This window comes from Trichomycterus rosablanca, chromosome 10 (assembly GCF_030014385.1).
Source record: "Trichomycterus rosablanca isolate fTriRos1 chromosome 10, fTriRos1.hap1, whole genome shotgun sequence".
NCBI lineage: Eukaryota > Metazoa > Chordata > Actinopteri > Siluriformes > Trichomycteridae > Trichomycterus > Trichomycterus rosablanca.
The window spans coordinates 31,284,552-31,296,385 of NC_085997.1; the positions used below are offsets into that span (position 1 = coordinate 31,284,552).

The following is an 11,834-nucleotide window of genomic DNA, read 5'->3' on the forward strand; positions in this document are numbered from 1 at the left end:
CATGCCGAAAATGTGCCAGATTTATTTAACCCGGCCTGTTTTACTTAAGCCTGCTTGACGTGCATTGTTCACAACCAGGTGTGTTTATTGTGAATGAAGAGTCTAAAGGAAATTATTTCCGCCATGTTGTTAACATATTTTCCTCTCCTGCCCCTCCCCTTACCCACCCATCAGAACAGGACAGAACAGCAATACTACAGTCGCCATCAACAGCACCCAGAGTCGTCCTGCTTCCATTGTGTTGTCTCTGCCTACAGCTGCTTCCTTGCGCCCTAACAATACCCTGTCCAACCGCAAAGCGGGCACCCTGCCTGCCAACCTGGAAGAGATGAAGGTGATCAGCTCAGTGTGCTTGGTGCTGTCTGGTGTTGTCTAAATAATGCAGTCCATTATTATGTTAAAGCCTCAGGTACTATAAACATGAGTGCAAAAGAGGCCAATCTTACAGGAGAGGTAGCTTTTGTGATAAACTATGAAGAAATGAAAGCATTATTAATAGTGACTGTGGAACCATAGAAAAATTAACTTTGTATCTTAGCAGCCACCGTTTGTAATTGTTTTCCAAATTTGTGTTTTCAGGCTGCATTGTTGTAAACTCAAAATCAACCCTTACCATTCCACATTAATTGTATACATTTTTAGATCATGAACTCCAAGATTTAACAGATTTTTTTAAGCAAGATTCATTTTATTTTATGTTGTTATAACTAATTTACAATTGTGCATTTATATCAGCCTGTTTGTGTTCAGGTTTTATCTTTGCTAAGTATGATGATGTTTGTTTGTAGTGTTAGCTACATTTCACAGAAAGACGACACAAGCTACATTTTAGTAGAGTAATCTTTAGATTACTACATTTTAAAGTATCTTACCGAACACTGGGCAGAGCAAACTAGAAACTGTAAACACAAACACTCACAACAGTGACACAGCAGTGTTATAACACACAGAAGGTACTGATTAAAATGGGCCTAGAAGCACATTTGGAAACTAGACTACCTGTGGTCTAACATTAGTATTGGTAAATTTGATGGTATTTATGTGGCTTTCGCCCCATCAGGCACTGATGTTGGCCAATAAAGATCATGGCTTGCAATCTTTCCGATTGATCCCAGAGTTATTCAGTGGGGTTGACATCAGTTGGGGCTGACCTGGCCATGTCCCTGTCACTACCATTCAATTTACCAAAACTAAGGTCAGATCACAAGTAGTCTAGTTTCCAAGAGTGCTTCTAGGCCCATTTTAATCAGTACCATCTGTGTTTTATAACACTGCTGTGTCACTGTTGTGTTTAGGTTCTAGTTTGCTCTGCCCGGTGTTGGTCAAAGTACTGTAAAATGTAGTAATCTAAAGATTACTCTACTAAAATGTAGCCTGTGTCATCTTTCTGTGAAATGTAGCTAACACTACAAACAAAGCAAAAGTTTTTTCGTTCCCTGGATTTTTCAACATTGCAATTTATCCCCAAGTTATTCAGTGGGGTTGAGGTCAGGGCTGTCTGCAAATTATTTCCCGAATAGGAGTCTATTCATGCTGGCCTTTCTTAAACTTTTGCAGTAAAGCAATTGATTGTTGGGTATCACTGAAACACCTGAAGTCAAGAATTAGGAAGTGTGTCCTCATACCATAGTTTGCACAGTTTTCCATGTTACTGTGGTCGTATTTTGCCCCATTTGGTTGTTTTTGTTTACACAGTTAGATTAGTGATAGTGGAATAATGACTGGCAACAACCACACTGGCAGTTGTGAAGGTATTACCAATATCACACCCACCTTGACAGCCCAATCTTTTGCACTTGCACTTTTGCACTTGCACCTTTTGCACACAACCAAATGGTCAAATTAAGGTGGGGCGAAAGTGCCGCCGTAATCAGCACGTTACGGCGGCACTTTTGCCTCACAGCAAGAAGGTCTTGGGTTCGATCCCCAGGTGGGGTGGTCCGGGACCTTTCTGTGTGTAGTTTCAATGTTTTCAACGTGTCTGCGTGGGTTTACTCCAGGAGCTCCAGTTTCCTCCCACAGTCCAAAGACATGCAGGTGAGGTGAATTGGAGGTACAAAATTGTCCAGGACTGTGTTCGATATAACTTTGTGAAATGATGAATCTTGTGTAACCAGTAACTACCGTTCCTGTCATGGATGTAACTGAAGGGTGTAAAACATAATGTTAAAAATCCAAATAAACAAACATCAGCACATTGTTACTCTTCTTAAATAAATTAAATAACATTGTTTACCAGGTTATTTTTTAATCAGGCTCTTGTTTCCACTTTTAGGTGGCTGAGCTAAAAATGGAGCTGAAGCTGCGTGGGCTTCCTGTGTCTGGAACCAAAACAGATTTGATTGAGCGGCTGAAGCCTTACCACGAGAACTCGACTTTCATCCCGAACTCACAGACCTGTAGTGGACCTATGGAGGTATCCAGCACAACCTCATCCATTTCCCCGATGCAACAGCCCTCAGACACCCAGAGCTCAACACCGCCTGTCTCCCCTAAGCCCTCAGAGGTCCAAATCCGAGATGAGACCACCATGGACAGTCAGTCAGAAGTCCGAGGACTTAGCTTTGTTCAGCTGATGACCGGTCCAGAAGAGCAAGACAGAAGGTTGCACGAAAAAGAGCGTCAAATTGCAGAGCTACTGAAAAAGCTGGAGCAAGAGCAACGGCTGGTAGAGAAGCTAAAGATGCAGCTGCAGGTAGAGAAGAGGAGTGCACATAGTTCTCTGACTGTGGAAAATCCCAGCAGCACCAGTCAATCTACCCTGCTGTCAACTGTAAAGACTGAGAGCATGGTCACGCCCAACTGCAAAGTGACGTCAAATAGCACTTCTTTACTGAAGAGCCCTACTGCTTCAGTGACTGCCGCCCCTCTGGCACAGTTCATATTCAGTAACCAGGGCATGCCGCAGGTCATCAGGCAGCAACAGACCCTCCTCACCGCACAGCACGCTGGCACGCAGATCTTCCTGCCCGTGTCCTTGCCCAATAATGCCACTACCATCCAATTTACCAATACTAACGTCAAACTACAGGTAGTCTGAATTCCAAATGTGCTTCTGTGTCCATATTTATTAGTTGTCTTACGTATGAACGAAAAACCATCTGTGTTTTATAACACTGTTGTGTCACTGTTGTGAGTGTTTGTGTTTACAGTTTCTAGTTAGCTCTGTCCAGTGTTGGGAAACATACTTAAACATATATTAAAATGTAACGCATGTCGTCTTCCTGTGAAATGTTGCTAACGCTACAAACAAAGCAGAAGTTTCTAGTTTATCTTATCTAGTCTAGTAATCTTGTCATGTAGAAATTCACAATTGCGAATCCACTGCCACAGGGAAGAAATGCAAATCAGAACTTCCCTTCCTCAAAAACGGCTTTGAACATTCTCCTGAGAACCTCAGGGCTGCGCTGGACTTCTGTGCCACCTGAATGCTAAAACACATAAATTAAACAAACAAGGAGAAAACTCAAGTGAGGAAATGCAATTGGTTTAATAATCTGTGAGTGGAAGGTTTATGAAACTAAGTTTTTGAACGTGTGTGCGTACAAGATGTGCTGTGAGACGAGTGGTTAGGAAGTTCAAAGAGAGTTCAGTAGCCACTCGGAGTTGCAGAATAACTTTCCAACGGTATGAGTAAAACATTTGGACTAAAAAGAGCTATGCGGCTAATACTTTCCGCACAAACATTTGGACAAATGCTTGACCCCCTTGATCCCTAAGTTTCATTATAAACATGCAGTTCATGAAGCACTGCAGTCGGTTAACTTTGAACAGTCAACCCTTGTCTTGACATGACAGTAGCTGTGTCACTTATGCTGATTCAGAGGACACTCGACTTCTGTATTTGTATGTGTTATTTTGTTTTGTTTTTACTTTGACCTGGCTTGTTGTCCATATTGTTAACACGCTGACCTTCCCATCATGAAACAGAATGCTGTTCTGAAAAGGATACCTGGCTAGGGATTGTTCAGAGGTTTTTTCTCTCTCTCTCTCTCTCTCTCTCTCTCTCTCTGTGTGTTACTTATATCTGATTTCTGTTTGACAGCCAGTCTTTCAGGCAGCTGTCTCTCCTCAAGGCCAAGGATTAATCCCGACCCCTCAGCTGCAGCCTGCCAAAGCAGAAAACTCCTCATCACAACTCATCAATCACAACCATATAGTGCAGGTGTGTTTATATGTATACAAATATATGAATACATATGTATAATGTAAACTCTTCATCTTGATTCTAAATCGGTGTAACTGGCTTTTTAAAGTTTAAATTAATTTTGGGAACAAATGGATAAAATTGCACAGTACAATTTAAGAACACACATTGCTGCTCTATGTTTGTACACACAGTCATAGGCTTTTATCATTAAACTGAATTCAACTTTTTAATCCTATTTTTTGTAATGTCTGATGCTGACATATCACATATTATCATAATCACATGATTTTAGGTGCATAGTTAAAACTTTCATGCACATATTTGAAGAGACCGAAGAACCAAAGGGCAGTTTAGCCTAGCAGTTAAAGAACAGGACTAGTAATCAGAAGGTAGCTGGTTCAAGCCCCACCACTGCCAGGTTGCTGCTGTTGGGCCCTTGAGCAAGGGCCTTAACCCTCATTTGCTCAGACTGTATACTGTCAGAGTACTGTAAGTCATTTTGGATAAAGGTTCCTGTTAAGTGCCTAAAATGTAAATGTTGAGTGTCAGCGGTGCCACCAGCCAGGTAGTGGATTTAGGAAGGTGTGAGGGGGACTTACCTTTTTGCTGCTGCAGCAGTATCTCCCATTGTCTGTCTGATGCAGATACATATAGTGTTGGAATACTATTAACATAGTGTGTTTCTTTGTATGTAAGAGCACTCTTTAGTAATCTGCCACTGGTTGGCATGAAGACAATGTATGTCATTACTTAAGGCATCCCAGTATTAACTTGTGTTTTGAGTATGGAAAGGGGCTGATTGGAATCACCCCAAGGAGTAAAACATCTTATTTTTGAATATTTTTGAATGCTTTGAACACCTCTATTAAGTAAGTGTCAGTATTGATTAACCAAATGGAAAGTAAGGTTGTAAATGCAAGTGGCTTAGTGTCAAAAAAGCAATCAAGACAATAAGGCACCTGGTGGTTTCAGGATCACTGTCCTGGTCTGGCTACAGTAGATAGACAGCTGATGATGCTTCTGTTCCACATAGTGCTTGGTGTCTGGTGTAGCTGGCTCATCTTGGCCTCGGCTACTGAGCTAGGATTACCCGAGTAATATCAGGAGGAGAGTGCTGGTGCTGGAGCACAGAGAGCAAGTTAAGCCCTGCTCTTGGCATGAGTCTGTTTCTCAGCTGTGTGTGTAACTGGAGCTTGAAGAAATAACAGGCCAGTGATGCTTTTAGTAACAGGCCAGTGATGCTTTTAGTAACAACCCATGCAAAATATATAAAAATTCAATACATCATGCTTAAATTGTAATGAAATGAAACAAGTAGTTTGACAGTTGTACTTTGTAAAATTCTTGCATTAGAGTTTGTTTGTTTGCATATGTTTTCTAGCACCCAGTTAATCCTGGTAAACTTTGATAGGAACCTGGTGTAAACCTGGAAAAATTAGTGTAGAAAACTGGTTAGACTGAAAAATAATATAGAGAAAATGAATGCTGATGGCCCTTAATACTTTAAACATTTTGCCGGTTCCATGTTGTGCAGTTCCACTTTGTGCAGTTCCAATTTGTGCATTTCATTCATGTAATTTAGGGACTCATCTGTCCCTTGATTGACATGCCTAAAACTGAAATCAAATATCTTTCATCTTTAAGATGAGCCAGCTTTATAGAGAACCCTTTAATGTTGCTGTTAAACTGGCTCATCTTAAAGATGAAAGATATTTGATTTCGGTTTTAGGCATGTCAATTAAGGGACAGATGAGTACCTAAATTACAAAAACCCTGTCTGTAACTTTTTAAGATATTCTCTTTGTATTTGTAATATATGATAACTGACTGTTTTTTTGCAGACTATGTCTATGAGTAGCACTGCTGGGGCTGGGTTTCAGTACGGTGCCAGTGAAAAGCAGGGAGGCCTTGAAATTCCTCACTGTTTTGTGGGCAGTTCCCCAGAGGACAAGCTTTGTACACAGACCGCACCCATCGCATCCTCACTCACCAACGGCCCTCTGAACAAGGTAAAAGAAATAGCTTTTCGAACGTGACATGCCCTGGCTTTGCTGTCTTTTTTCTGTCGTTTTCTCATGCATTGTGCCTAAAATTCTGGTTTTTGTCTAAGTCTCCCACCCAGGTCCCACCAGCCTTTATTCTGCAGTCTTCTCCATATAATCATGCACCCAAGAGCCGAGAGCCACCGCCATACGAGGATGCTGTTAAACAGGCCCGCATTCTGCAGGCTTCTGCCACTACACAGGTCTTCTTTCATACCTTCTTTACATGCTTTAGTGTCCATCTGTTGCTGTTACTGACACTGACGCTTGATTTAATTGTGTTTCAGGTTCCATCAACGTCCAGTCAGCAGATGGACGATCTGTTTGATATTCTTATTGAAAGTGGAGGTGAGGCCTTTTTGTGTCACGTTAAAACACGTAATCAATTTAATAATTTCTAAGTATCTGATCTGTGTGGGAACCCAAAACTGGCAGGTTATAAGAAGCGTCTGCAAATTGGACACATGTTGGGGGGGGGGGGGGGGGGGGTGATGATCTGGCTCTCCTTGATCAGATCAGGGGTTGTGTAAGCGGCAGACAATTCCCAATCTGGAATTGAAACTTTTATTTTCCATAACATAAAAGAACAGAAAAATATTTTACAAAAGCCAAACATCCTGTCAGTTCAAAGTACTTGAGTACAAAGTACTATGTCATTACCTTTTTTGTGTACCTCTAACAAAACACTTGAACCAACAGGTTTAAATAACCCACAATTTAGTAGGCTCTTGAAAGTTTTTTCACTTGGTTACCAGTGTATAAATACAGTGGTACCTTAAAACTCAACGTTAATTGGTTCTGAGAGTGGTGTTGAGTTTTAAGGTATTTTTTCCCATAAGGATGTTTGGAAAACCTGTTAATGCGTTCCATGGTCCCTTAGAACTGCATATATTTAAGGCTAATGTTAAATAATGGGGTTGTTGTTGACACTTATAGACTGAAAATAACACAAATATAATATAAAAACACTGAAATACAATTAAAAACAGGCAGAAATCAATCAAAAATACAATAAAACCTGCACTTTACCTGCTTTATTGTTTCCCTATGCTTCTTAATTAGTGGAGAGAACGTTTGGTGTTTCTATGTTGTTCTTTGAATACATAGTTACATTATTTATTTAATGATAAGCGTTTTAGACTTTCTCAAAAGCTGATTCTTACAATTTCTCAGAACCTCGAGCTATAACACAACTTTAAAAGTGAAACAGGAGATGTGGAGCTTTCAGAGAGAATCTGAATTTGTTATTCCACAAATGCAGATTTGTCTCATGTTTGCATGACGTTTTACCACACCGCTCAAGCCGAGCACTGATTTTGGTCCTTTCTAAATGGTTTGCTCTTTTACCAATACATATTAGTGTATTCATGTAAACTACAATATCTAACCCATAGTAACTTTGGGCTACAAAAAATCTAACCCTGTTCTGCTTTTTCATGATATTGAGTAGTGAGATTTACTGTTAAAGTGTTTATTAGTCATCAGTGTATTTGTCCTTTTTTTTAAATCTCATTTGCCCCTGCAGAGATTACTCCATTCACTCAACCAGAGCCTGCTGTGCCCAAGATGATGCCAGTCACTGCTAGCATTACCACTTTACCTGTCAACACAGCCCTCTCTCGGCCACCTGCCCAGGTGCAGATGGCACCCCCACCTGCACTGATGGTGGAGCCCATGCCCAGTCTGGCCTCACTGGCCACAGACAACCAGCTGGAGGCTCTACTAGAAGGTACACTGGTGAACGAGGCTGAGCCTGAGCAGAGGACTCTAAGGCTTTTGCAAGAGCTTCACAACCAGCTGCTGGACCAGCCTCACTCCCCCATGGACACGTCTGATCTGGGCTTCAACGAGCCACCTGTGGCTTCCTCTTCCTCGTCCTCCTTTAGCCTGCAGGACACACCCCTGGAAACCATGGAGTGGCTGGACCTGACCATACCAGGGCCTATCGGTCCCCTCAACCCGCTAGGCATGGCCACGGATTTCCTCGACACACATGACCTGCAGCTGCACTGGGACTGAGAGCACTGTACACACTCGTTTTTTACTGTGTGTGTTACTGCTCACACAGTTAATGGGTTTCTGGGAGTGTGAATGGACTGGTTTGATCCTGGTGAAGTGTAGATATGGGATCGCATAGTTTTCAGACTGTCTTGTCTGAAGACTGCACAGGAAAGATGCAGCCTTTATTTTTCCCATTCCAACATCACATTATCACTCAAAAGAAGACGTGAGTGCTTTTTTTTTTTTGCTGTACCTAGCTGGAGCTGTTATTCATCATCAGGTTTATGGCCTAGTATGGTGCTATCAGAACAAAGAACCTTAAATAGGTTGCTTATAAATGCAATGCAGGCTGTGTTCTGTTTTCTGTGCCATTTAGAAGAGGAAATTCTATTTAATAGCACAAATTCGATGTACCTCTCTTTATGGTTGTGTGCCATTAACTCAGTTCTGTGCACTCTTTTGATCTTGAAATAGCAAAGTGGCCAATTATTTAGTTCAAATCATGACCTTTAAAATGGAAAGGTTCTGTCTGCAAATGTATTTTCTGCTTATAAGGAACATATCGTTTTAGGGTCAGGAAACATTGTCGGACGTTCTATTCAGGACATCCTGGCTCCCGATTAGGTAGTCAAATGTTAGCTTTGTTTGCACAATATTGGTGCAAGGACACCAGAATTTCTTACTTTTCCCCATAAACTCATCAGTGAGCAGATCTTTAAATTTTATTAATCAAAAAAGGTAGTTTTAGCTACCATTCAAGAAAAAATCCACCCTAATGTAGTTTCTTTTACAATATTATCTTTACAAGTTTAACACCTCAAATTAACCCGACTTCATTAGTTTATTGGTATTTTACCTTTATTTAGATGATCTATTTTTATTTGTTAAATGTATCCTTTTACCCACAATGCCATTCATGACTAAACCTTAAAAAATCATGTTTCCCCCTGTGCTGGAATTCTAAGTTAGACATTTGAACACCTGGAAGTATGAAAACTGACGTAGATTTCATCATAGCTGCTGTATTAGTTCCTGTTCCAAGTGCCACTGTGGCATACCAATTAAAGCTGATGCTGCACAGTACTAGGATCCTGACCTACTGGGTTTGGTTTTGGCCTCTGGGTAATCCTACTGGGTTTCATCTGGGCTTCCACTTTCCTCCCATCTTACAACATGATGACAGTAAGTGCAGTGGCTCCTCTAAATTGCACTTAGGTGATTAGATGGGTTGGTGTATGATATGCTGCAGTTATTTGTGGCATCTTGTATTTAGTTTTTCCAAGATGATTTGGACCCACCATGACGCTAATTGGAATAAAACAGCTAATGAAGATAAATAACTTTACATTTAGTTTGGAATACTATTGTTTTTTTTTTTTTTTTGTATAAACACACTACTGCTACCTGATGTTGGATAAAATTCCAGCATTTTTTCAATTTTCCAATTTCTCCAACATATGATTAGTTGCAACCTAACATTATAATTGTTTTTAAGACATACACTTTGCACTCATAACGTGATCTTAACACACTTCACATTTCTGAATTAATATGTTTGGATAAAAAATAATGCATGACAATGTATTAGCTGATAGTTGCCTGTTCTAGTAACGTTTGCCTTTAAGTAACAGCAGCACATGACTGCTAACTTCTCACAGCATTAAACATCAAAATAACATAAAAAAATCCATATAAACATATTGAAAGTTTTAGGGTGGACTTTTTCCTAAGCCCAACGTTCTGGCTCTTTTTAAACCAAACTTTGTTTTTAATGCAAGTATTACTGTGCATGAGTGTGTGTGTGAGTGTGTAAAGCACCTGACATCAGTGAGTACATTTAGGAAAAGCTGGTTAATCGGTCACACCAGAACTCACAGGGCTTAAATGTACTATATATTGACAGAAGGTCATATAGATAGAACTATATAGATAGATAGAACTGATGCCAAGTGTACATATTTCTTGGGGGTATGAAAGAACCCTTTATAGGACCTAGTGCTTATAGGGTGGGGTGTCAGACTCTGGTGCTGATGCACTACAGAAGTTTGTTTTTCCACATGGGCCACCTTAAGCCCGTTTAGGTGTCAGTTTAGGTGTTAAATCGGGTGTGGTAAATAACAGTACTGCCAAACTCAGTGCTGTGGATCAGAAGCTGGAGTCTTGATGTCAATCTTATAGGGAATCAACAGAAAACAGTGCACCTTCATTCTGCCAAACAGGGCACTATAATGTGTATAGACGTCTTGTTTCTTTTACCGTTAAAGGTTTTGTTGTATAGATTATTCCTTCTTTAATAATTGTTTCTGAGTTTCCGAGATGTTCCTGTATGAACACTTTGCTCATGCGTTTCTAAGTGGACCAGGAGATCTGCCGTCTTTCTTTTTTCAGGCTGTTAAAATAATTTAGCTTCACGTTTTGCTATCGGTAAAGGCACTGCATGTCGAACAGTTGTTGGCAGCTTCATATCAGTTCAGTCGGAGAGCAGAGGTTCAGTTCTGGATTGTTCATGTTTCTCCGCAGTAGTATGGGTTCACGTCTCTGTTCCTTTATGACCCTCAGTAGTGAGCGTGAGTTCCACCCTTCTGTCTGCACTTTTTAATGACGTCTCTCTGTCGTTTTGTCTGTGGCACGTTATTGTTTGGGTGTGTTTGAATGTGAGTGTGAATTTGAACGTCTTTGTGTTTCTGTTTGTTGATGTGTTACTGTGCCCCGCCCTTGTACAGCCCTGCACAGTACAAAGAGCAAAAAAAAAAGAAACCCAAAAGCTAAAATGGCAGCCTAGGTGAAATCCGCATGCAGTTGAAAAAAGGAAGCATGCGGTGTTCATTGGCTTAAAGGATTTTAATTAAACTGTTTGATTGATTGTAGTTCACGTGTAACTTGCACTGGCTTTTCAAGCATTTATCCAGAATATTTTAAAACTGATTGTAGAGTTGTGCTGATTATTAAGTGGCTTGTACAAAAATGCTGGTTTATAACTTGGTTTCTGTATCTCTGATAGAAAAGTTGCCTTTATTACATCGTGTTCGAATGAATCACATATTGTCAACCTCCGTCATAAGAGGCAATCATTTGACCACTGACTCGACAACCTGTCTGAATTTGCTTTAAATATCTCTGTATGTGCATTTGATTGATTGATTTTATCGTGTATGTATGGCACTTTTTGCTGCAGTGATGAACGTTTCATCATGGCAAAACAATCATTTTTTAACTGAGCACCTTCACAGATGCATGGTATATAGAAGTAGGATTTTATTAGTGGTTATTGTCTCTGTATCTGATCTCTGAACAAAGTGACATATACCCAAGGTTTTGGTTTACTCCTGCTTCAGGGCTTTGTACTGTTGTCTGTACTAAACATGTTGTGGTTTCTTTAATGAATAAATGATGCCAAATACAGGTCTCATCACGTAGACTGTAGGTAGTAGATCTGGAAACACCTTTTTTTAAGAATATGTTGAGTAGAATAATTGGAAAATTAAAGTACAGTAGACCCTTGACTAACGAACCGTTTACCATACGAACATTTTGGGTTACGAGCAATTTTTTTTTTCAACTTAGTGTACAAACAAATTTCGGATTACGAACCAAAATTCGCACGCGAACAAAATACATTTTAGAACAAAAAGAAGAACATT

At 40.2% G+C, this 11,834-nt stretch overlaps 1 protein-coding gene across 1 annotated transcript in view; it reads left to right on the forward strand.

Moving 5' to 3' along the window:
* Positions 1 to 8,588, forward strand: part of mrtfba (myocardin related transcription factor Ba) — a 31,943-nt gene extending 23,355 nt beyond the window's left edge. Inside the window, exons 10-16 of the mRNA XM_063003154.1 lie at positions 175 to 334; positions 2,276 to 3,031; positions 4,046 to 4,165; positions 5,992 to 6,159; positions 6,261 to 6,395; positions 6,480 to 6,540; positions 7,718 to 8,588. Of these exons, the coding sequence (XP_062859224.1) occupies positions 175 to 334; positions 2,276 to 3,031; positions 4,046 to 4,165; positions 5,992 to 6,159; positions 6,261 to 6,395; positions 6,480 to 6,540; positions 7,718 to 8,211 (1,894 nt within the window). The 3' untranslated portion in view covers positions 8,212 to 8,588. The remainder of the gene's footprint in view (positions 1 to 174; positions 335 to 2,275; positions 3,032 to 4,045; positions 4,166 to 5,991; positions 6,160 to 6,260; positions 6,396 to 6,479; positions 6,541 to 7,717) is intronic.
* The last annotated feature ends 3,246 nt before the right edge of the window (positions 8,589 to 11,834 follow it).